At 42.0% G+C, this 26,483-nt stretch overlaps 1 protein-coding gene across 4 annotated transcripts in view; it reads left to right on the top strand.

Annotated features, from left to right (window-relative positions):
* The window catches only part of LOC110354297 (vesicle-associated membrane protein 2), a 47,017-nt gene that overhangs the window by 5,919 nt on the left and 14,615 nt on the right, over window positions 1-26,483 (top strand). For all 4 annotated transcript variants that reach the window (XM_038183749.2, XM_038183750.2, XM_027464247.3 and 1 more), the window contains exon 2: window positions 25,318-25,432. In XM_038183749.2, the coding sequence (XP_038039677.1) occupies window positions 25,318-25,432 (115 nt within the window). The remainder of the gene's footprint in view (window positions 1-25,317; window positions 25,433-26,483) is intronic.

The following is a 26,483-nucleotide window of genomic DNA, read 5'->3' as shown; positions in this document are numbered from 1 at the left end:
CTGTTTGTAAACATGCAGAGATGCCAAAAGAGCCCTTTTACAGGGGGGAGTGGTGGATGCTGCTTGCCTCGTTTGCCAGGCCTGGTCCTGGCCGAGTCCTCGTGCCGCAGGGGGCAGAGCCAGGTACGAGTGTGGCTTTGTTTGCCTTCCGCCACGGCACGGTGTGACGGCAATCCTTCAGAAGGCTTTGGGTTTCTGGTTGTCTCCCATGCTTGTAAAGCAGGCAGAGCTTTGGCGATTGCTCCCAGCCCATCATAGCACCTGCAGATCTGAAGGCAGAGCCCCCTGAGCTGGGGGCAGCGCTGCGGATGTGAGCCTTCTGCTGGCTGGGATCCGGGAGAGCTCAGCTCAGAGCGGGCCCTGGCAGGGTGAGTCAGCAGATATCTTCCTGCAAGCACTGACAGGCTGGATATCCCAAGTGTTTAGCAGAGATCCCACCGGTTTAGGAAAGTCTGCTTCTGAAAGGTTTGATTTCTCTCCAGCAAGGAGCGGTACAGTCGTTCCCTGACAGCTTTGATTTTCTCTCCCACACATACATGAAGATCACACGGCGACATTTTTTCAGCAGCTCTGTTTACTAGCTGATATACATACAGAAATATTCCAAGTCACTTAACATTTTGATGCTTTTTTCTTTGTGTTGAACAAATTCTCCTAGGGAGACTTGGAGAAGGGAATGGAGAGGCAGAATATGTCCCATGTCGTGGCATCGTGACACGGAGCTGCACAATTGTCATGTCATTTCCCAGTTGCTTAGTGCACGTTAAACAATATGCCCTGCTGTATTGCATCTCCAGAACAGACACGTGGCTATAGCAGCACAGCTAAAGCGAAGACCCTTGCAGTAGCATGTTGATTGCCCTTGTTCTGCCAGCCAGTTTTGGCCAGTTACCTCCACTGGAGAGCGAGTGGATTTCCTTTTAGTTCTGTGCAGACCGAAACGTTTTAGCAGTACGATATACCCCCAGGAACCGGGGCTGAGAGGTGCTTTTCTTGCTCAACCCCACCTGGCAGAGCCGGCTATGAACTTTGCAAGGTGATGTTGTTCTTGCTGCTGGCTCCCAAAAAGCTGCTCGCTGAGGACCTCCTTCACCGTGGGTTTAGAAGTAAAGCTTCTCCTCAGGCCTGAGCCTCCTCTCCCCACCGTTCTTGTCTCACGAGCAGGCTGGGAGGTGGCACTGGTCGTGCAGAAAGGAGGGGCTTTGGCTCAGGGCGGAACAGAGCAATTACAGCATCAAACAGCATGGGGAGGTGAGGAGGGGCAGGGGAGGAGGAATATTTGTTTAACAGGACAGATGGTGAGTGTGGATGAATCAAGAGGTGGCCTGCATGCTGGGGAAGGGAATGCTGTTCCCAGGGAGAAGAGCAGAGCTCCTCTCTCTCAAACACCCTCAATCCTGTCCATGTACACCAGGTACCAAGATTTTTAGAGTAACTTGCTGTAGCCTTGGAGGAATCTCAGTTCTCGTAGCAAGTAAAAGAACTCCAGAAACCCTCAGTGTGATGGCACTGAACGATCACTCCTACTGAGGGCCCTTAGGTGCTGACCAGCAAAGGGAAAAGGAGTCCAAGAAGTCAGATCTGTGTAGGAAGTTAAATCCCAAATCCAAGACCGCTGGCTCTAGATCAGGCTCAGCTAAAGCATTCTGTACAGACTACCTTCGCTCAGAGCTGCTGTAGCAGCACAGCTCAAGGTGAGGGAAAGCATTACAGAAATGTAGAAACAAATGTAGCCCAGCAGGTAACTCCCCTTGAATTGTGTGTTACATACTCTGCTGAGTGAACCTGAACCTCAAATACTGTAAAAAACTTTAACAAGTTAACCGGTAACTAGCCAAATGTTCATTTAATTTTAAACTGTGCTTCTTCTATTTTGTGCTTTTTTTAAAACTTTGCTCCACCATGCTGTGATTCTGTGATTCTGAGGTGTTTGATAAATATCGTCTTGATAGCTTAAAAGAAAAAAAAAAGTCACCTGTGACTTGGGGTGAAAAATAGTGCGTGTGAGGAAGAGGAGACAAACCCGGGTGTTTGCAGCTCACTGTGCCAAGCCCACGCTCTGTGTCTTGCCAGCAGCAGCCCCTGGCAGTCCCTGGCAGCCAGGTGTCTCAGGCAGTGACTCACGCTGAACCCAGTTCTCTTGCTGGCAGCGTGCTCCCTTGTTAACCTGCGGATGGGCCATCTCGAAACCTGCCTCCCTGCAGCTTCCCGGGGGTGAATGTGACTTGTCTGCCCGCGTCTGAGACTTCTCCCTTCCTGAGGCTGCTTGATTACAGCATCAAGATTCACCCAGCATCAGCTCCAGCTCCAAGAGGGCTCCTAGCCCAACTCCCCCTGGGAATGTCTCTCTTTTGAGTCTGTTTGGGGGTGGCAATGTGTGTTTCTGGGCTCCAGCAGCAGAAAACGTATCAAACAGGCTGTTGGTGATGGCAGCAAACAGGGCTGTAATTCCCTGGTGTTGTCAAATAAGCAAAGGGAATCCCTCTGCTCTGAGCTACAATTTCCTCTAATTTGGTCAGAGCAGAATAGTCTGGGGTTATTGATCTTGGCTGTCTTCTTGAGAGACTGAACTAGGCACAGTTAGCTCCGTTCTTTTGTGTGGGACGAGGCTGATTGCAGGCTGAGGTCAGCAGACAATTCGCTTTGAGCATTTGAGGAATTAAGATGAGGGCCTTGACTCTTTCTTATGCCAAACATTACTTGTGAATCTCAGGAAAGCCTTTATGTTTTCTGCTCTGCCAAGCTCCGACTTTGCAAATCCTTCTCTCAGGAGCAGTAAGGAAAAATGAGAGCTGTCAGGATGGAGAAGGCTTCTTTTGCTTTACGCTCACACCTCAAACAGCAGCATCACAGGTGCTTCGGTATGTGCAAAAATACAAGGCACGTGACCTCTGAACAGGCCAAACAGCCCAACACCGTCTCTTAAGCAAGACTTGAATTTTTAAGCAAAGTTTTCTCCTTCTCAAAGTTTTCATCAGCTAGGAGAACTCTAGGATTACTGTTACACATGTGCAAAGGTAGAGTCGGTCATATTGAGCCATCCTTCCTTCAGTCCCAGGTAAAGGACGTTTGGGACAGAAGTTTGGACAGAAGGCTTTGTATTGAACGTGTACTCTGGGATTATGGTGAAGAGAAATAGGATCTCTGCCCTGCTCAAGGTGAAGGAACGTGATAAATCTCCCTGTGTGGTATTGATGCGGGAAGCCCTACTGAGGCAATGCTATTGCTTCTGCTGCTAACCCATGTCTGTCAATGAGCACTGTAGTAGGGCAGAATCAAGGATCATGTCTTTGGGATGGAGTAGGTGGTTTCAGCTTTCTTTTAACTATGGATACAGAGAGATGGAGTGAAGAAGATACAGGGATAGACTGGGACGTAGGACAGCACCACCCACTGCTACATGAGGCATCAGACCATCTTCCCGTATGATACAGAGAAGGAAATCAGTGCTGTCTCAGTCCTCCTGTCTTCAAAGTGGAACAAGGGGAAGATGTCATAGTTGGTTCTCCTTTCCCTTAGAAAAGAAAAATAAAGGAAAAAGACTCAGGGACTGTGTTCAGCTATCTTTAAGCACGAGACCTCTGCCCAGTTAATGTGGGGGCATTTGGAAACAAAGCAAGGTTCTTCTGAGGAAAGCTTTACTTTTCCAGAACACAACATATTTTGTATTTCCAAGTATGACAGATATTATGTAGAATTGCTCTTGGGTATATTCAGATGAACTTGGAGATCAGAGACAAATAATTTGACCTTGCAAGGATTAAGAGAGAGGATGTTAATACTCTAATGGGAATGTGAGATTTCTAGGTGCAAAGATATTCAGAACAGGAACAAACACCTCTGCCTGGCAGCATGAAGTGTGTTTGTTTTTTCAAACTGCTGACTTTTTTAGTGACAGCTGCTTTGTGCAAAGGGGTATGGAGGGGACCTGATGTAGATGATTCCATGATGCTGTGCAAGAGCTATTCTACATATGGACATTGTGATGCAAAGCATGTTTTACTTGACAACTCAGTGTTTTGTTCTGTCTTTAGAAATAAAATCCTGAGAGGCTGGTGCTTTTTGATGTGTGTGCGTTAGACGGGTGGTTTTGTTATAAGCTATTTGTTTTGTTTATTTGTTTGCCAGACTATCTAAAACAGAAGTTGCTTGACAAATTAGAAGCTTGAATTCAGCCTCCTGTTTTGGGGGCCTTGCCTCTAGTCCATGAGATGGCTGATGTCTCAGTTCAGGCAATCTGGATATGGAGAGTACCCTCATCTTTCCAGATGTGGTGTTGGTGCTTATCTTTTTAGGTGTCCTTTGTAACAAATTTATAGGTATCCTTTATACCAACCTTATAAATATCCTTCATAGCTCACTTGATAACAACAAAAAAAAAGTAATTAAAAAAAAAAGCAGTCATGCTATAACATGTGAAGGGAACATAAAAGCTATGGACTGGGGAAAATATCTTCTCTTTCTCTCTTTGAAGAGGAAAAGTAAATTCCCTATGGAAAGATCAAAGCACCTAATGTTAATGGATTGTGACAAGGTTAAAAAATATGAAGAAAATAATAGGTTGAAACATAAAAGAGTAAAATAGATAAGAGTGTTTTTTGTTGGAGATACAGATAGATGGCTAGCTAAGTACTTGAGATTATGTGTTGTAGCTAAAGAGCTGTTAGTGGGAACAGCGATTTCTTTCCTCGTGCCTGGCACGATCTCCACCTGTGTGGTGCCAAGGTATCCTTTGAACTGTGAGTTCCTCTTCCACGGCACTGCTCTGTGCTAGTGGACGACAGCCTAATGTATCCTGTAACTCAACCAGACCCTCTCAGGTTGACGCAAAACTGATGTAATAACTCGTAAAGTCACTTTAATAGTCCAATAAGGTCCCGCTGGAGTAAAGAAAAATACATAGAGCTTATCAAAGGGGGGAAAGAAAAAGATAGAAACCTGCCTGGCGAGTTAGGAAACGTTCACGGGTGAAGAACACTAGTACAACGTTGGTTCAGGTTCTTGTACTGTATCTAGAAATTAGAAGGTAAGCAGCCTTGACCTGATTATTTGATGTCTCGAGTTCCTGACAATAGGATAAAAAATAAATTTAGAAGCAGTAATTGAAAGACAGCTGCCATTGTGTGAGTTATGCAGTATGTCAAGAACTGTCAGGGTGTTGAGGCCTGGCCAGCTCCAGTGTAAGGCCCATGCCTCTCCCACAACTTCTGGAAGCCCAGCACTGCTTCAGTCCTTTCTGTGGCATGAGAACACTGTGTGCTTCACGTTATGCTTGGCATCTGGTTGTATCTTTTTCTTTGAGCGTCTAAAATAGATATTTGGAGTTGTGGAGCTTCACCAAGCTCTGCAGCAATTGCTGTTTGCCACTTATGTTCTGTGCCTACAGAGATGTGTATATTAAGGCCTGGCACCTCATAGTTAGAGCATTCCTTAATTCCTTCAAAATCAATAACACAGGATATTGAATGAAGGCTTTTTTTTTTTTTTTTTTTTAACCACCCATTTCAGTGCAGCACCCAAGCCTAGATACTGAAACTTCAGCTGTCAGCCTTTGTTTCACCGTGCTGTACCTCCACGAGGCAGTAACCGCAGTGGGCCCTGCTCACCGCACCACTGCTGCCAGGTCCAGCTGGCTGACCTGCTCTGTGGGGTAAGGGAGTGCTACTCCCAAAGACCATTCACAAGTACAAAAATGCGGTGTCCCCTTCTCTTCCATCTCCTTCTGCTTCACAAACTTGTGTATTGCTGTTTTTTTTTAATAGGTTGTCAGTTATACCACCAATCATTTCCATTTCTGTGTCGATGCGTGAGAGATAACATACAAAACATTGCTACAGTAGGGTGCTGCTAGGAGCTGATACTGGCAACACATGCTATTAGGCATATTAATTTATTTCCTTCTAATAGCCGAGAAGAAAACACATGGAATCGGTGAGCAACACAACCTCAGTTTTCATTTGAAAAAGGAAATAAGAGTGATTCATTCTCAAGCCATACGCTCCAAAGGAGGAAGGTTTGAATTATTAACAACATATCTAAACATGATGAGTGCTGACACCTTAATCTCTTTTATTTTTACTGCCACGGATTTTCTTCACATGCGGTGAGAGAATTTACACTATGGGAAGTGTTAATGGTTTCACGCTTCCTACCCATTTTTAGCTGCCTAATTTATGGAAAATCATAACTAGGTGAGTCACTGCTTTCACAGGATTAGTGTGGCTGACACAGAGTTTTGGGTGTTCCTTTAATTTCCATACTTGCTTGAAAGGAACAACAAGCCCACATTAAAACTGTTAGTGTTGGGTATTGCAGTGGAGTTCAGAGTCTCTGCTCTGCTCAGTCATGTGCAGATACTGCAAGAGATGCTCCCTGTCCATTTAAGCTAACAACTGGAGGAAAAAAAACAACAACAAAAAATAAAACAAGAAAAGAAAGAATTTATCTGCATTATAGATGGTGTGAGTTGGGGTGTGTCTGATTGTTCAGGATTTGTGTCTAATTGGATGGGAGTTAGGTATTTGCAAAGATGCTTACAAATAGAAGCAATACAGGAACCCCATTATAAACAACCCTTCATCCTGCAATAGCCATTGAAAAAGCACATTTACTTTCCTCTTGATCTCAGGAGGTTTTGGCTAGGCATTCACAAGTTACAAGAAAATGACAGCCAAACCTGAAGATCAGGGCTTGTCCCTGAGAGTGAATAGTAGAGTAAATGAACCATAGGTTGAAATGCATTTGGGCTGTCTGTACCATCACTGTAACAGGAGAAATTCAGCATGTGAAATACTCCAGTACTGAATAAGGTGTAGCTTTCATGGTCAGTGGTCTTTGTAATAACTAGCTCACAAAGGTCTGTTCAGTTTAGAGCACAGTCTCCAGCAGGTAGTAACAGATTAAACTTTACAAAAATCTTGAATTGATTTTTTTTAAAACTGATTTAGTGTTCTATAAACCTCTTAAACTTGTTGCAAAAGTCATGTGTTAACTCTTGTAAGTCTTTCACCCAAATAGAATTTCTTAAACATCCACAGTTTTTTCTGCTATTGTTTTTTTTTTTATCCTGTATAATTCTACCTCCAGAGGCTGTTTGCTTCAGTGCAGATTTCTGATTTAAGGAGCCCATATCTCACTGCACAGCACATACCAGGTAGTAGGACTATCCATCTTTATCTTCAGAGTTTGCCTTGCCGGGAAGCCTGTTGTGTTCAGCTGAACAGTGTGGACCTTGTGCTGGATTAATTTTGAATTACTGTCCTGAAGGAATTTTAATTTTTAGGTGCTCTCTGTAAATAGTAACGAAATAAAGTGTCACTAATTCTCCCTTTTTGTTTTCCACTGGAGAGCTTGTGGGGAATGTACCTAGAGAAATGATGTTACAAGTCATTTTTTGCTTAGGGTTCTTTTTCTCTCCTCAGTTTCTTGCTGTTCTGTCAGCATCTTTTTCTCACATCAATTACTCTGATTTGAGAAATAACAAAGTTCTTCACAACAGTGCTTGAGGACTGCTATGTTTGCTACATGAATTCTGAGGCAGATCTTCAGCTGCTATAAATTGAAGCCACAAACATTTTTTTTCAACTAAAGATTATCCTGTCATACATGTATATATGCTATCCATTTGTTTTTCTAGTGTTTTTAAAATGCTTGGAAATTTTTAAAAACAAAAGGAAAGAAGCGGAACGGAGAATAATATGCTTATGGTTGGCTAACAATAAGTTACTGGTGCTTGTTAAATGCTATGTTGCAGATACCAAGTATAGATCATGTTAATCAACTGCTGTATGTCAGAGTCTCTGAGTACCATCATACTCTTCTGAAAGAGGTGTTAGGAAACAAATCCCAAATGACACTTAAAATGTGTCACCAAACTGATCGCATGAGAATGGTTAATCAGTAATGTAGGCAAGTATAATATTCATTATTTGATCATCCATTTTCTTTCAGCCTGAAGTTAAATCTTCTTCAACTGCTGTTTTACAATATGAGTTTATTGTGTAGACAGAAGCCCATTGGAACTGCTGTTTGCTGAAGAAGATTCAAAGTACTTTGAGTATTGAGCGCTGAATTGTTCCGCCATGCTCCTCTGGGAGGGTTTTTTGTAGTGGGAATGTGTTTGGACTGCATATTATTATTCACTGACCATATATGTAGGTTTTTCAGGCAAAAATATTTGGAATTTAATTCTGGAGTTGACACAAACATTTGTGTTGGATGCTTTTATTCGTACTTTCAAAACGCTCCATGTTTTTCATAGTCTTATTTCACTCAGGGCAGTTGAGTGACAGTGCAGAAGAAAAGAACAAGAACAGCAACGTCCTTTGAGAGACGAACAATTGCCTGCTCATTCGGTTAAGAGGAAGTGTCTTCCTCTACTGGAGAGCCACTGACATCACTGAGGTGTAACGTGTTTGAGTAACAGAAGCAAAAACAGAGGCTGAAAAAGAGGTGTCTAGATGCAAGGCTTTTAAACGGAGCAGACTTTGGCCTGTGCCCCCATGGAAATGTGGCTTGTGTGATTGCATCTGCAATACTCTGCTAAACACAGTGGAGTGGCAAAGACCACGCTGATACCAATTCCTAAATATTGCTGGGAAATCAGTGGATAGGTAGAGGTGAGAGACAAATTATTGCTGCCAGATGAGGGAAAGTTTTAAGGGAAGCCCGGGAGCTATTTGGTTACTGCAGCCAGCCATGCCAAGGGATAGTCTGGACCTCATCACACCACCAAAAGTCTTCTGCTGCCTGATTCTCCATAGAAGAGGAAGAGGTGGAGGAGAGCTGGTGGATGTGGCTGGAAATGGAAGCACTGCAAGTTGGCTAGTCTTGCAAGGTGGCAAGGGAGGTAAGCTGGAGGTATTTTGGTGACAGGGAAGTGATGTAGCAAGTTTGGATGCGAAGCCAGGCTTTATTGGTTTGGATTCTCATGGAACAGTTTGCAATATAGTTTGCAAAGGCTTTTTCTAATTAATGACATCATAAACAGAAATAAATGGCGTAATTCTGCATATTGCTGGTGTTTTATTCAAGTAGAAGGGATAAGACTCAGTCATGGTACCAATAAAAAACTCACCACAGAAAAGGCAGAAGTATCCAAGTCAAGAAGTCTGACATTATACAGTTAGCATTTGCTCTACAAATAAGCCAGTGGATTGAGTATTTGTCCTGCTTTGATGCATTTTGTTTCCAAGCAAACTAATGTACAAAGGATAAAAATAAAGTAAGCCATTAGTAATACACTTTTTTTCGCACCAGTTACTGAAACCTATACTTCACTCTGTGGTGTGCACTGCAGAAATTTCTAAGTGAATCCAATACATATCTTCAAAGTAATAACTGACAAGTTAATAAAGCAAGAATTAGCAGACTCAGACCTGCTTCTTCTTTACTTTGTTCAACTCAATGCATTCGTACATTGAGTTGAACAAAGACATTCTGGAAATTGTCCATGTTTAATGGATATAGTTAGAATAATTTTAATGCCTACTTTATTTGCTGCCTTTTTTTTTTTTTTTTTTTTTTTTTTTTTTAACCAAATCAAGCAAATATATGTTTTCCTCTTGGACATGGACAATTGCCTCCCATCACAGCAGAGGACAACTAAAACAGTAAGATGGAGCTATGCCCTGATGTTAGAAGCACCTTGGACATGGCCTGATACAAAGTGGGGTTGTGGCAGTAATATTTTACTATAATTGCTTTCCTAAGATGACAGAGCACTGCAGTTCTTGTCATTTTTTCAGTATGAGTCGAACCCAATGTATGTGATTCAGGCGTATTCATTTGACAGAATGCTCTGAATTTACATGATTAGAAAGCTCTTCAGATTAAATGCAATTCATCAAGGCATTTATCCCCAAGTGAAATACCTGTATCAACTTTTTCTTTACAAAGGTGGGAGGAAAATAATCTTACTAAATTCACAAAAAATCTATGAACTGTCTGCACGTGCCGTCAGGTAGGTAGGTAAATCATGTTTCTAATTAGTTCCAGCTGTAAAGCAGCATGTGCAAGATTGAAGACTGAGTTGAAGTTCTTAGAAAACAAACAAACAAACAAACAAAAACCCTACAAAATAGTACTACAAACTTCTGAAATGATGGATTTTTCAGAATATCAGACCCTCAAACCTACTCAATCTCATAAAATGTTAGTCAGAATCTTAATAAGAAAAATGCTTAGATGAAGTGTTAGCAAGTTCTTTACCGTTGCAGTACCCTTCAGGAATATTATAACAGAATTATGCAGCAGGTTCTCTGAAACCTCGCCATAAATAATAGTTATGTGGTCTTAAGACATCAATAACTGCTCGCAAACTGTTCTCTTATGCTAGTTTCAAGCTCCTCGCAGAAGTATTTCTGTTAATCCACATACACACAGATGGTGTATTACATATGATGACTGCCTACAGTTATGTGAGTGTAACACAGTTGTTGCAACTAGTAAGAACTTGCATTTATTTTAAAAAGCTGCGTTACTACGCAGTAACTCAGATGTTTTGATATTTTTGAGATCCTGATTCTGCAATAAGCTTACGGAACAGAATTTTGTACAGCTTTAACCAGATGAGATCACAACAGAATGGAAGACTGGTCAAGGCTAGACCAGTGCTCCCTTGGTAAAAGAAGTCAGATATACATGTATATATTTTTTCCATCACTTTTCCTTCCCTTTGTGAGTGCAAAGTAAAAATTAAACTTGCTTTAACCACACTTGGTTGGATGAGTGTTGTTGAGATTATGGTAATTACTGGTTCATTATCGGAAACTGTATCCTGGTCTTCTGACTCATAAAAGACTTCAGAGCCTCTGTTAATGTTTATCAACTTTATGTATGAGCAAAATAGAAGAAAAAAGTCAGCAATACCATTGAAGATGAGATTATTATCAAATAACTTTTTTTTCCTATAAATTATTTTTTTTCTGCAAGTTACAGATTGATTTATGTTACTTGGATGTAGCGGTGTGGTGAGTAGCATAAGCCCGAGGCTTGTACTTTATTGTAAATTTGAATTAGCAGTTACTGATAAAAATCTAATTAATTCAAATAGAGTTTGTTTCGTGTTTATGTGTGTGTTTCTTTTTTAAATGAACTTCAACTTCTTGTGTACGGTAGCTTTATTTCACATGGTTTACTTTTTTAAGCAATCACAAGTTTGTTTGAATCACAGCAAGGATTGGTTTGCTGACGTTCATGGGTTTATTATTTGGAATCCAGCCTTCCCTTAAAAATTTGAATTGATAACCCACTAATCTCAAGCCATTATGTTTTTATTTGTAAGGTTGGAGAATAGTATCTAAAACTTTATCCCTGTTCAAATATTTGCAAGCTTTGGTGGTCACTTCTGTTTGAGGTTTTATTTGAGATGTATACATACATACGTAAGTAGAATTACCTCAGTCTCTCTCAAATAACCTGCATAACAAAGTCCTGCACCAGTAACTTTTATGATTTTGAAATGAATCAATACTTCACAGATTATTATTCCTTTGACTTCTCAATTTGGAAATGCCTATGAGAAGTTTGAGCATCTTAACAGATTTTTTTTCATGACAATTTTTTTGAAAAATCATTCGCAAGTAATTTTTCTGAGAACTATTATTCACTGAATTACTGACAAGCTGTTAGTTGTTTCTACTTGAAATCTCATGGAAAAACTGAAATGTGGTCTGTTCATTTAGGCTGGACTAATTCTGTAATTTTCTCTTCAGTTTAAACACTACAGAAACAAGCTTCAAAATCTGTTTCCCCAATAATGTTGCAGTTTTTTTAATCTTTCTGGTAACATTTCTCTTAGTTAACTCACAGAAATATTCTCAGACAGCAGGCAGTGCAAATTTTCATGTTTTCGTGTGTGTGTGTATTTAGGAACTTGGCCAATTCTAATTAAGACTATGAAACTGAATCAACTCAATTTTCAAGAAAACAGGCAATCAGTGAATCCAGCTTTGATTTGAACAGAATCACGGAATTGTAGGGGTTGGAAGGGACCTCAAGAGATCATCGGGTCCAACCCCCTGCCAAAGCAGGTTCCCTACAGCAGGTTGCCCAGGTGGGCGTCCAGACGGGCCTTGAATATCTCCAGAGAAGGAGATCCCACGTCCTCCCTGGGCAGCCTGTCCCAGTGCTCCCTCACCCTCACCATGAAGAACAGGTCCCCTTATGGGTTAAAATGCACTCTGCAAAACTCTCTTAGATGCTTCTCACAGAATCAGTGTGGTTTTTACCAAAGTCAGCACCTGAGAGTTCTGGGTGGGCAATAATCCAGACATTAAAAGAAAGGAAGTGTTGAACTTGGGAACTATAGAAGTTGAAAGCGCTTATAGGATTACCAGAGTGCCATGGCTTGGCCACAACAGGTTGGTCTTTTTGGATAAATAAATCTCAATATTTATTGTAGGAATAGGCATGGCTTAAGAGAGATACTTCTCAGAGAGAGGACAAACAGCACTGTCCTGCTGTTCTGAATGTCTTGCTCCTTTAAAACTTTAAATCAGTATCTTGGAAGTAGAAAAAGTCCTTTACTCTTGCTTGGCCACCGTATGAAGCGGCCCTGCATCTGCCATGAGCCAGGTATCCTCATATGGCACACTGGTGATGCCTCAATGCTAGTGTTGTGCAAAATGACATCTTGTTTCAAAGGCACAAGTCCTGTGTCATTTTCAGATTAGCAATGACCCAATATCCCAGAGTCTAACAACTTTGAAGAAGTGGAAAGGACAGCTCTGGGCTGCAGATTTCTAAAGGCAAATAGAGGGAGGCTTTTATGCAGAAATCCCACTGGCCCACACTGAATTTTATAGCAGCTGACTGATACATGCATGCACTAAGATCTTTCATATGCACAACTCTTTCCATTCTTCATGTTTTAGTCCCTCAGTTGATTCATGCTGGAGGGGCCTATGCTACAGATATCTTTGGCCAGTCCTTGCTTAGGAGCTCTAACATTGCAAAGCATCTTTGCAAAGACTGATAGCTCTGTCTGGTGCTGTAGGCTTTGCTTGAGTTAGAAATGCTAAGTGAACCATCAAAACACCTGATATGAAATCTTTCAGAAAACAAAAAAAAACAAACAATCAAAAACAGAGAAGGCTGAGGCAGACAAACCTGTTTCATATCTGAAGTAGAAGTCAGTCCTGCCTGGAGATAAGGGAATGGCCAATATGACCTCCTGAGGCCTTTTCTGAATATATTTCCTATTTTCCATTATTCTGTTAGGAGAAAAAAGGAAAAAAAAAAAAGGTAAAACATCAGTCAAAAGGATGTCTTCTACCAGAAACACTCCCGGTACTGTGACAATTAGTCGCTTGCATTGCTAACTGGCTAACCTTGTGTGGCTATGCCTCGCTTCCCTTTTTCTTAGTGTCCAGAATTTGCACGATCAGTCCAAAGCCTAAGGCTTTCACATTGCATCATAAAAATCTGATTTAAATATTGACTTTAAGGGAATACCTTATTTGTACAGAATGCTTAGTGCCACATGTCAGTTCCGCATATTCCAGACTTCTTTTTAGGCTTCCACTTCCATCCATGGTAATTATAAGCCACGACTCACATTGTTTTAAAGCACTTATCATTTATTAAGTTTTGTGGCATTCGGTGACCATGCTGGTTACCTGGCAGCACGGTGTTTTTGGGGCTGTGCGTTTCCAGGTCACTGATCTCCATCATGCACTCAGCCACACGAGTGACTCACTTTCTGCAAGCCCCCTGTTGCTTAGGAGCTGTTCGTAACATGGAAGAGAGTTGGGAAAGTAGTGAGGTAAGAGGAAGAGGGCTGGGAGGCAGAGCGTTCCTGGCTGCCTACAAAGGATTTGTGAATGAGAGGTGTTATTCCATCTAGCTGGGGGAGGAATTTGTCTCCTCCCAGACACAAGGTGCATGAAGTTGCACGCTCTGCTCCTCTCTGTTCCCTGCAGCATCCAGGAAAGTTAGTTACGCTTATGCACCCTGATCATATGCGTTTACTTACCACTGTGGTACCGCTTTGTCTTTTAATAGCATCTCTTTGTTACCTAGGGAACGGGTTATAGCCCTGTGCATTCGTTCCCCTGCTGCTTCATGTTTACGTCTGCCATGCACAAGGCTCCCAGTAGTGTCTGAAGTACTGAAACCTGTTGTGCCAGGCCTGCGTTACAGTGCTGACACCAGCATGAGGAAAATAGAAAAGATGCAGGATCCAAGAGAATCCAAAAAAAAAAAAAAAAAGTAATAGCTCTATCAGTGCATTGAATCTCGCTGTAAGTAGGTGAATTTGTAGTGGACAGTTGGGATAGCTGTAGAAAGTTAACTTTTTAACAGAAAGAAACTCCACAAATAGCATTTGCTTCTAAGCTAAAGCCTGGTCTGTGTCCCAGTCATGATTGCAGAAAGGTAATAATTTGCCTTTCAAGGGATGTTACGCAGATGGATAGAGTGAGAGAGCCCAAGTGCTTCAGGGATGCGATTTTTTTTGTTTATAAAAACAGAACTTCAAGTCTAATTGGAAATGGATTGCTTTGTCCTAAATAAGATTGTTACCAATTTCTTCTCACTTGAGTAACATGGACTGTTCAAATTCAAAGGAGTAAGTCCTTGGCTTCTAAAGTATCACATATTTATATCTGAAGCATTTCTCCTCAACCCTAATGACCCCGTAGTTTTCAAAAGGAGGAGTTAAGGAAAAAGTGGTTACTTGTGAAATACTATAAAAATGATTAACTTCCAAGTCTCAGATGAATGCTAAGCAGAATAGTGGTAGTCGTACAGCAGAAATGAAGACAGTTACCATTTATTTCAGAACCCCAAACTTGCTTATGGTGCAAGTCACAACAGATTTTCAGCAAAGTGTCTATGCACTGAAACAGATAGCAAAGGCAGTCTCTTGAGTGTAACAAGATTAAAAGATAGGACCAAGATAAACTGGCCTTTACTGAATTAGTAGAAGTTCATGGATTTATTTGGAAAAAGAAAAAGGCAAAATTGAACCCCAGTTTGTGGGCTGTAGCTGTTTGAGAATAAACAGCTGTGCACAAATTTGGTATCTCAGCTAACATTGAAAATCAGATGCCACGTGTCAGCCTCAGCTCTGATCCACAGAGTACTCCTGTAAGCTTCTGCAATCACACTAAAAGATCTGGAAATACGTGATTTAAACGTGTCTTTGAGTAAAGCAAAGATTATCAATAAAAACTATCAGAGAGTTTTTAAGAGAAAGAGGAAAAAGTAAGAAAAAGATAGGAGAATAGTCTAAGGGGAAACTACACAGCTGTCATCCCATCAAGATGGGACCCTGAAGAATTTAGGAGTGATGGCTGCATTGATAGAGACAAATCTTATTTTACATGCCTGAAATGCTCAAAATGTGTTTCAATATGCACAGTGTAATTTTCTGTTAGGCAGAATTTCACATTAGTGGTTTCATTGTATTCAAAATGTTCTGTGGTGGTGTTTGGTTTTTGGTTGTTGTTTTGTTTTGTTTTTTCTTCATTTTTGATTCAATGAGAGTTTGAAATCATAAAATCATACAATCATTTACGTTGGAAAAGATCTCAAAGATCACCTAGTCCAGCCTTTTGAGAATGAGAAGTTTCCATTTATTAATATAGCATATTTGACTGGTTAAAGGGAGGCTAGTTTCTGTAATTGATGGATGTTGAAACTGGGCAGAAAAAACATCCCAGTTGAGTCCTTATGCAATGGGAAGGTGGAGCACCTGTGATTAGGACATGGTCACTTGCAGATGGTAGGTATGTTTCACGACAGCTCTCCAAGACCTGAATGTGATGTTCTGTGAGGAGTAAGGATGAAAGCTGAGCTTTCTATGCAGGTACTTCTGCTGTTCTCTCTTAACTCTTGCACACCGTGTGTTTGCTGTTTAGGTAACAAGTCGGTGGGATAAAATGTTCTGTGCAGTAATCTTGGCCAAGTAGTTAGAGAAGATTTAAGCTTAATAAGCCTCCTAGTAATGGAGCATTAATACAAGTAAGGCTGGTAATTACCCTATGAAGTTAAGTTCTGATGAAACTGCTGCTGTATAGAGCTGTATGTAGCAAGACTACAGAAACATTTCACTGCTGATGGAAGTGTGACTTTATCTTTCAGCTGTTTTATGGTTGGTAGGGCTTTTTAATTAAAAAACAACAAAAAAAGATAATAGTTAATTTCTTTGTAAAACATAATTAGAATGCAATGAAGAAATTTACAAGCAACTAGAAAGCCCCAAAGCATCCTATATTTTAATTTGGGTCTCTCAAATGAGAGGCATAAGAAGTATTTTCCATCCAAAAAATATTACTTAAAAGCATGGAAAGTGTGTCACTTGTACCATTTCTTTCTCCTCTGCATTAGAGTTATCTTATAATTGACTGCAACTAGCACAAATTACAGCAGTTTCTTCTGCATCAGTACATGAGTCAGTGAGTAGGGGGTGACTGAGTCAAACTCAGCCCAGATTCTCCCCTCCCACTCCCAGCCCAGCTGCTGCCTGTTTACTCCTTTGGGTTTAGCCCCTGATCCTGATAGCCTACACAGAAAGGCAGAAATAGGAGATGCTCCTACTCCTGAGAACACAGGTGAAGTCTAACCGTGCTGTACCATGTCAGCATGAACTTCAAGTTTATCAGCTTTCTGTTCTGAAATAGGGCTTGGGAATTTGTCTAAAGCTGACCATTTACACTAAACTGTTTCCTTAATGATTGTCCCAGAGGCTGTAGGTAGAGCTTTGTAAGTCTGGATTGTCCAGCAGACCAGGTTGTTTAATGTCATTGGCTTGCTCAAATGTGCTATGACTCTAGAATCCTGAATTTCTGAAGCATTTCTTTAGTGAGGTATTTGGTATTTATGTATCGCCCCTATAGTTTCCAAGAAAAACAGTGTTTCTTCTTTTTCTCCTGATAGGGAGGGTAAAACCACCAGCAATTATACTTTCAGTGTATTTATCACTTTATTCTTGAGTTGTTTCAGCCATAGCCCAGTAAGACACTGAGTGAAGCATCATTCTGTTAGGTTTCATCCTTCCCGCAGCTTAGCGTGCTTTGGGGATTTTCTTCTTTAATCCAGTGTTGTTTCAGTTTGCAACTAGTTTTTCTCTTTCCTTACATTCAGATCAGTAACCTAGCAGGAGGAAAATAAAGGCTTTGGGTTATCCAGGATTTGATTTCTCTCTTGAAGCTTTTCTTTGTGTTTTTTTTTGTTTGTTTGTTTTGTTTTTTGTTTTTTTTTTTTGGTGCGTGTGTATGTGTTTTGTTTGCTTTGTCCTCTTTTTGAGGGTTGTGTCTGTTTTTGAATGCCCAGTACAAGCACTCTTCTATTTATAAACTAAAATTCCTGGGGAGAAAAATGCAACTCTTCCTTGATGGTTGGTCTTAGTTTTCTTTTTCCAGGTGTATCAAGTAACATCACTATGCAAGGCAGAGCTGTCAGGGATAGAGCAGAAGGCTCCATCGGCTCAAAGGGGACAGGTTAAGAACCAAACACGAGGTGCTGATGGAGCATAAGGAACTTTAACTAGAATCTGGTACTTTTTGTAGCAGCACGTTCATTTATGTATACCTTATGAGCAAACAATGAGAGTTAACCCATTTCGAAGGAAAAAAAAAATGGCTAAAGATGCTGTTCAGTGTAGGGAAATTACCTCAAAAGGAGATTATTTATTTTGGAGTTGTTCAGCTATTTCAGTACTCCCTATATAAGTATATAGATTTACAGCCCTTGTAGCTGTGAAAAAACCACATACCTAATGTGATCAGAGATTACCTAGATCTGTAACTAGCCTGATGCAAAGGTTTGCTGGGGCAAGGCCCCCACTGATCTGGGCAGGGCAGCAGCGAGGCCATGCTGGCAGGAGGTGAGCAGGCTCCATACTGCAGTGGGGTGCACTGGGGCTGCCCCACAGCTCCCTTGGGTGCCCCGTAATATGTGTGAGGCTGGGGGAGCCTTCAGCGCTGCCACTGCTTTTGGAGAGGCAAATGCTAAGGTATAAAAACATAGCTAATAGTGGTGCTTAGAAAACCCGTATCACAGTGTGGTTAGAGCCAGGGTCAGCACAGTTCCTAATTGCAGGCTGAGCGCTCTTTTAAGTGGACCAGATGGGCTACAGGTTATAACAGTGCGTGTAGCTGGCTGGCTGCTTCGTTAGTTCCAAATGTTTTTGTTGAAACCTTCTTTTGTCCAGCTAAGGGTGAAGAGAGTGGTCAGCTGGGATCTAAAGACGTGATAGAATTAGTCTGTGTGCAGGTACTTTTGGGGTGGGTGATCACTTAACACTAACATATGTTTGATAGTTGGCATCAGAGTGTTGTTCTGAATTTCAATTCGTGAACCTACAATGTGTCCAATGCCACCCTGAGTCACCTCACCCTTAATCATCCTTCAAGCAAATCTGTCAGACTACTCTGCAAAGCGTGGTCAGTGGTAAACACATGAATCAATATCCCCACACTGTGTTGACTTTATCTTAAGCCACAGCCTTTGCAGAAGATGACAGCAAGGGAAAGAAGAATCTAAACAAATCTGGAGCGCTGATATTTCAGAAGAGGAATCCTGACTTGTGTTGCTTTTGTGACTAACAGAAACCCCGCCTGAGTCACCACAACTGGCTGTTGTGAAGACTGTGATTTAGGGAAATTATGGAAATAATGCTACTCTTTCTGGCAAATTCTTTGTCACAAAAATCATTCAGCTGAACTAATTGGCGTAATTTAGGATTCAGGTGCTTAAGTAAGTAATACTTATTTGGCTTGAACAGAAGATACTGGAGAAGATAAATCAGTCAGTCATTACTAGCATAACAAGTGATGATCAAATTAAAGATGATGTCTTAGGTTCCTCTATTTTTCCTCTGTGTGCATATTTAGCACACCAGATGGTCAATACAGTCATAATAAACTGGTGGGAATATTTAATTAAATGTGTTCCCAGGACATTAAATGTAGGGCATTATTCTTTGGCTGATGAGCAGAGTAAATATTTTGTAATAACGGCGAGTCCTTGTAGAATATTGCTGGTAGTAGATGAAAATCACATTTGGGAACAGAAGCGTGTTCAAAGCAGAACTTTCTCCACAAAATTAAGACATCTCAAAATGCTAATTCCTTTTATATGTGATTTTTTTTTCCTACCACCAATTCACTATTACTCATTACTACCCAATTATTACATTGCATGAGAAATCACTTTAAAATTGATAGAGAATGCAATGAGTTGAAATTAAAGTCTGTAGCCATTTAATTGGCAATAGTCACATTTTTACTGAACACTGAAGGTCTCAGATGGAGCACTGAAAAGCAGAACGAAGAACATCATCTCTGTTACAACTGTGAGTATTCCCTGGTAGTGAAGGAAGCCTGTTTGGTCTTGTTGGGAGTACATTGTGCTCCCTCTGTGAAACCTCACAGGACAGAAAACTGCTTTCTTTCCATCCCCAGCTATGCAGCTGTCCATCAGCCCAGCAGTGACACTCCCCTGTTAACGGTATAATTATCTTTTCACTCTAACCAGCTTTATAATATCATGACCTTCTTTCCTCCCATAGAGCAGCTTTGTTTGCCTGTGAAAGTGAGATTAGTAGAATGAAAGCAAAGATAAAATTAGCTTGAAGCAGAGAATAGTAACTTGAGAGGGGAAGATCAACTAGAAACCTGAAATACTACAGTTAGCGGGCAACAGAACTGAAAGAAGTCCCTTGTTGAGAGTGCATCTATCTCAGAACTAAGTGGGTTGTGATCTCTAACCGGGGTTTACTTTTGAAGAGTCCTTTCACCTGACAGGCAGAGAACATGATTATCAACCTGTAAGATGGCTGGAAACCTAATCCTGAAGGACACTTATTTTTCAGTTGTTGGAAGTGTCCTTTATCTCCTGACATCTCCTGACATTAGTGTGTGGTTTTGAAAGAGTTACAGGACCTGCCATCTGACACTATCACATTTTGCTATGGGAAAAGCAAAAAGTTTGGCAGGAGGTATTGGGATAGATAACACTTGATTTCTAGACATACATGATCCCAAACAGGAACATGAGAGCCCATCCACAACTATGCTAGCCCTGTATCATTGTTAAGTTTGTACAGTTAGGCACACAGCGCTGGAAGGCCCAAAACTTCAAGGAGTTTAGATATTAAAGGTGCCAATTCCTTTGAGAAATGGCATGAATTTTACTTTGAATTTTACTCTGTCCTCTTTGGTTAGGCTATGTTTTTTGGGACTGTGTCAAACTGCACTTAGCTAAACTGATTAAAAATCATTTGTGCTGGTGTTGGCTAAACTGACGGCTGCAGAAATAAGGTCCCATTTGGAAGAATCCAATTATCAGTACACTGGAAACCAGCAAATCCCTCCAGAAAGCAGAAGACTGTTAAGTATTGTCAGTAAAAGTTCTCCCTTGCAAATCAACAATAGAAAAATTGTTTACTGCAAAAAAAATAAAAAATAAAAACTGTATTGCTGCACTGTTGCATTGTTTTGCATTGTTCAAAACTAAGAGCCACCCCCCAGTGCTGCAGAGCTCCTTTATTTCCGTATAAATCCTCCCTGTCTCAAAGCTTTCAGAGGTATCTAAATTCACAGATGAACGCTCTCTGTACCAGGGACAATTGTGAGCCTTTTTTCTTTTTTTCTCCAGTTACTGTTAAGTCCTGGATCTTCACTGACATGCTTAGTCACTAAAATAGTGTCTGAATTTGCACTTGTAGCTGGTTTTAATTGTTGGTTTAGAGTTAAGTCTCAACAGTGCAATGCTAAGGAAGTGTTCTGATTTTTTATTATTATTATTTTACTATTAAATACAGTTTGCATGTTTTTTAGTGCCTTTGGAACCACAGACTGTCAAACCTCACTTAAGCAGTCATGCGCAGGTGGATAGATTGATTTTTAAAGGGTCCAAATGCAAGAACAGAGTCTTAAATGTACCGGTTTGGCTAGTTACAGGGAGAGGATTTGAGGAAAGAAAAGTCAGACTGGGATTCATAGAAAATTGCCTCCTCACTTTCACTTTTTACAAGGCTCATGAGCCAAACCTGCTGCTGCATGGTTCCCTGCCCCCTCCCCTGAGCCCTGCCAGCTGATACAGCTGTCTGATAGCATTTGCGTTCCCCTTGCTGTAACCTTTAACTATGCGAGTCTTTCAGTCTGAGAGGTTGAAGATGATTCCTGCTCTTAGAAATGTGTTTGTGAGCTTTGGTTAGGAGCCAGTGGCTGAAGAAGAGGGCAGCAGGAGGACAGCAAGGGTGAGGCCTAGGCTGCCAGGCCTTCCTGGGACACAGCATGTCACCTCTCTCCCTCGGTTTCCCAGACGTGTGCAGGAATAATAGCTTTTCCTTAGCTTATCGCAATGTTGTTAGGATAAAGACTTTGATGGGACTACGTCCCACAGCTGAGATTTTAACCAAGAGCAAGTTGCTGAAGACAGCTGTCGAGGTCCTAATGTGAACTACACCAAAGCATCTCTCATGCAGCCATGCTGATGGCTTAGCATCTTCCTGGCATTTGCTTTGTGCATCTCCCTTAGTCTGACCACCAAAATTCTCCTACACAGCTCACAGAGATGATCCAAGATGTAGTATGTGTCAGGCAAATATTCCCAGACATTAGATACATGGTCATCCTTAATGGTGTTTCACCGAGTGCTGAAATGGAAAACAGTAATGCCAGATACCCCCAGTTCTCTCTTCATTAGAGCTTCAGCTCCCCTTTCCTGTTAGAGCTAAGTAGTAAACCACTTCCAAAATACACAGGTGAGGTATCTGCTAGTCATGATTTTGACCTAACAGCTTCAGACCCAGCAAGCAACCAAAAGAACTGGGAAGTCTGAGTCAGCTGAGACCATTTTACTGAATCACTAGGACAGCTCCCAAATGTTTCCTCCTAGGTGGCTGTGTACATGCACAGATGCAGCACCTGCTTTCAATCAGTGAGACTGCTCATGTGCTAACTGCCATGCTGGGGAGCAAGGACACAGCTGATGTTGCATAAAGAACGACCTAACTGCTCCAAGCACGCAGGGCTGTCCTCAGGCGTGCTGAACCTGCTGGAGGTCTTTAAAAGATGTTTGGATGTAGAGCTTACTGATATGGTTTGGTGGAGGACCTGTTAGTGTTAGCTCAGAGGTTGGACGCGGTGATCTTGGAGGTCTCCTCCAACCTAGATGAGTCTGTGGTATTGCTTCTTTGTCACTTGTCGCTCTCCTAGAGTGTAATACAGAGCTCTGCAACAGTGCTTGCTATTTAAGAAGATTTGCTAGGGATTTATACCCCTTTTGCACTGACAGTAATAGAGCATTATTTCTTGCAAAATAAATTTGACCTGTTCCTGACAGTGAGATTCTCAGCATCAGTGATAACTATATTTACTCCCTTGTAAAAAAATTAGTACACAGGTCTGAAGGCTAAGGGCCCAGTGACAGGGTTTTTATATGGATTTTTCATTCTTTTATAGCTCCTAAAATTCAGGCCAAGCCACAAGAAGTAAGACTTTGAAGTACAAGAAGCATCACTACTTTAAAAGAAAGCCTAACATAGCATTAATGTTTTGCATAAATTCGTTTGAGTAATGCTTCCGAGAAATTATAAGTTGATGTGACACAGTACAGAGGCAATAATAGCACAATGTAAATGTAGGTTGGACTTTCATTCTACCATTTTTGCACCAGAATATCACAAAGAGCATTGTTGCTTTCCAGTGCCTTAAGTCTTCGCTTCCCTCTGTATTAAAAAATGTAGGTTCAAAGACAAACTCTTAACAAATACCCTGTGGGACTGGAGCCATGGTAGCTCATAGAAGTACCGTCTTCTGCTGCTGCCGCCCTGCTGGGATCCTTTCTACAGAGCTCAAACACTGACAGGGCTGAGCCAGAAGCATGGAGACCCTCAGTCCTGCTCTGAAGTACCCTGGGAGGCTGGGAGAAGGAGGTGATGCAGGTACTTTTGTCCCTGTTTCACCTCTTTTGGATGTTATGTGCTGCCTAATCATGTGAGAGGGCTTATGCCTTGTTAACCCGCAAGACCCGCTGGTGGCGTTAGCTGCCTTCCTACAGCATGGCTGGGAACCCTTGCTGGCTGCTGTGCCTCTTCTGCTTGCTCACTGCTCTGACCCCCAAAGCCCTGGGTCAGGCAGGCGCTGGTGTTCTGTAAAGAGAGCACGACTCCAGGGACGAAAGGTTGGGGAAGGGTGCATCTGCTCTGTAGGCAGCATCCAGCTCTGGCTGCTCCTGTATTAGATTTTGCGTAATTGACTAAGATGTGGTTGTTAATTACAAGCTTGCTGTACCTTAGCATAAAGATTGTCATCTCTCTCTGGTAGTTAGAGTAGCTACATGTAGCCGGATCGTAAAGGCAGCTGTAAAAGCAACCATTGCTGATACCATTCCTTGCTTGTGCAGGGAGCAGAGCAACCCCAGGAAAAATAGGTTAAACTAAATGAGATGGCAGCAAGGAGCTGGGAGAAAACAAACTGGGAACTGTCTACTTTATGCCAAATCATTTTAAGGACAGCCAGGGAAACACACACACAAAAAAAGATGAAAATTGGTCTCCGGGATGCTGGCAGTATGTAACAGAGGTCCTCTCTTGTGCTAACATTTGTAGTAGTGAGAAATATGACACAGTGCTTCCCCAGAAAAATACCTGCTTATGTTGACTGGGGAAAAGCCTGTCTATTTCTTTGACAGCAAAGAAATTTCACAATTTCAACTTTAGATCAGTTGTTCTGATCTGAATAGTTCTAGGAATTGCTTTTGAAGTTACTAATGCTCCAGATGTGATCTTGTTTGGCGTTATTTGGGCTCGTATACGTTATGGTCAGATTTTGATCCTTTGTTATGACCATATAAACTCAGAATAAATTCTGCTGAGATCCCGGCCCACGGTCCTTCAGTGATGTCATTCTGTTGCAGGTGGCAACAGCATCTGGTCTTTTATGTTTTTAATAGGGGCAGTGAAGTCCTCAAGGCGTAAGCAATTTCTGTACAGCTCAAATTCTTTTCTTTCAACTACAGCTTGGCAATGCCATTCTCACCTGCAGCTTAAAAAAGAAATGTGAGATGCAGCAGTGCTCCAGGTCTGCTAACAGCAGCTTCATCGCTGGGAGTCGGTGTGAGGGTCCCAGTTATCTGTAGGGATCTCAGCCCACAGGCAGTGCTGTCAAACTGAATTTTGCAGCTTTAGGTACCTCTAGGGAACAAACTTTAGGTGCCTCTAGGCACTTTGACTGTGTCTTAATGGGGCCATAATTCCAGCAGCATTAATCAGACCCCAGGGTGTAAAAGAGAATGATTCATAGAGAAACACTGTGTTCTCTCGGTCTGTCGATGTGGGAAGGCATTGGTAATGCAGGAGTGGGATTTCTGATATTTTTCAGTCCACATGCTTAAGGGATTTCCTCTGCAGCTCCAGGAAGGGTTTTATTTCCCTGCAGGAAGAGGTGGCAGGGGTCCCTTGAAAGGAAAGGGAAGGTTTCACATGCTGGAAGTGAGGGTGTGAAGAAGGACAGGCTGAGGCTGACGGACCCTGTTCAGGCCAGCAAGGTGACGTGCCTGCACAAGCTCGTGCACTGGCATAGACCTGATCCCCTGTTGCATTTCGAGGGGCTTTCACTCTGTCTTCTGTTATTTTAAAGCAAGCCTGGGGGAAACTGATGTTGATGCTTAAGAGTGGAGCTGATGCTTAAATCAGGGCTCTGCTCAAAGCATTGCTGCAAATATTCATCTGGGGTCCATGGCAGGTGTTGAAGCCTGGCCAGCTGCTCAGAGGGGGCATTTGATGGCCATCAGTGGGGTGTTTAAACATTGCTGAGTGCCTGAGATGACTAACCCCATGCAGTGTGGTTCTTGCCCCCACTTCCTCCTCCGTTTCTCTCTCTTCTCCTTTGTTTATCTTTACTTGGTTAGGTTCCAGCCCGACATCAAGGAGCAGGGGAGCCCGTCTTTCAGCATGCTGAAGAGGAAGACAGGCTTGCAGCCCTTGCTCCCATAATATTAACACAAAATACCTGGACTAAAGTCTGTTTTCTTAGTGGGATATAAGCTCTGCCCTGCTAGCCAGGCCCGTGATCAGATTGGTCCTTGGACTAACTTAGGGTAGATGATCAGAACTGCTTGTTTTTTAAAGAGGCAGCAAGGGAGGGGAGGAGTTTGATATGGACCCAACAAGAAATAGCATGCAAACTAATTGCAGAGTAGGATGGAGTGGGACATCAGGGCTGTGATCCAGGAATGGAGGGCTGTCAGACAATGGACAACTCCTTTTAAAGGAGATATGAACCTTTGACTTGCTCCAGAAGAGAGTAGTGAACAGGTGAAGATGGATTCAGTCACTTTTTATGTTCTCTCTTTTGGATCTAGGTCTGCTCCAGCTCCTCCTACCCAAGGTGCCACCAGTGCTGGGGCTGTAGGGCCACCTCCTGCCAATGTGGCAAGCAGCAAACGGCTGCAGCAGACACAAGCCCGGGTGGATGAGGTAAGTCGCTCTGCGTGATTTGTTGCTCACAACAAATGGTTGGTGTTGTGATTTCTGTTTCTTTAAGATGCTTGCCTCACTAGCGATCCTGCTTGTCTGAAGATGGTGGGTCTAGGAAATGAGGTTTTCCAAAGGATGGCATTTCTGAGGAGGCAGACAGTGCAGGAGGTATTCTGAGTGTGAACGTTCTTGTACTGGTAACACTTCCGCAGCATGAATATGGACATCGGTGCTGATTCAGGAATTCATCACAGATAGTCACATTAGGAGGAGATGTCATAGTGAATCAGCTCTTTTAACGTGTTCCTGCATTCCTAAATTTTGGATACTAATCTCACCGGCTGTTTTATAGAGACAAACCTCTGGCCTCCTGTAGATAACATGCAAGCTATGAGTGCTGTACAGGTGAGGGCTGTGTTTATTAGTCAGAGCTGTAACGATTAATCATCAGAATCTATCCCCAAAGAAAGGCACCCACACATGACATCACAACAACATCTTTAACAAGTCCTCACTCCTTCTGAATGGTCCTGGAGGAACATGTGCCTGTTCCAGCATGGATTCTTAAATTCTTGTGGTATACAGAAAATCCCTGACACCTTGGCTGTAATGCCAGCATCCACCTAACTGCCGTGGTAATGGGAGAGACCGAGCATACTGCTGCTCATGGGTGTACCCTGAGTGTAACAGGGGTACAGCAGCAGCTGTAGCATCCTTGCACACTTACTGTGCACATTTGTGTGCTGGTTACTTAGTACAGAGTTTTGCTAAACCCCTACAAAGACTTAAGTACTTAATTACTGCCCACGTGGAAATGGCCAGGGCCTGTGTGATTCTTTTATTCAAAGTCAGTAAAATAAAAGATAGAAAATAGCTGTTTACCAGCAAAAAGGCCACTTTTCAAAAGCTTTAGGTATACTGTAAAAGACCTCACAACATCCAACTCAAATGCCTTTCTTAAGATGAATTAAATACATCTGTCAGATTGAGGTTTGTCTCTTTGAGAACTTTTCTTTGCTGAAACCTGAACCAGGGTCTTTCTGGCCTCTCT

Source organism: Anas platyrhynchos, chromosome 9, assembly GCF_047663525.1.
Source record: "Anas platyrhynchos isolate ZD024472 breed Pekin duck chromosome 9, IASCAAS_PekinDuck_T2T, whole genome shotgun sequence".
Taxonomy (NCBI): Eukaryota; Metazoa; Chordata; class Aves; order Anseriformes; family Anatidae; genus Anas; species Anas platyrhynchos.
This window is presented reverse-complemented; position numbering and strand designations above follow the sequence as displayed.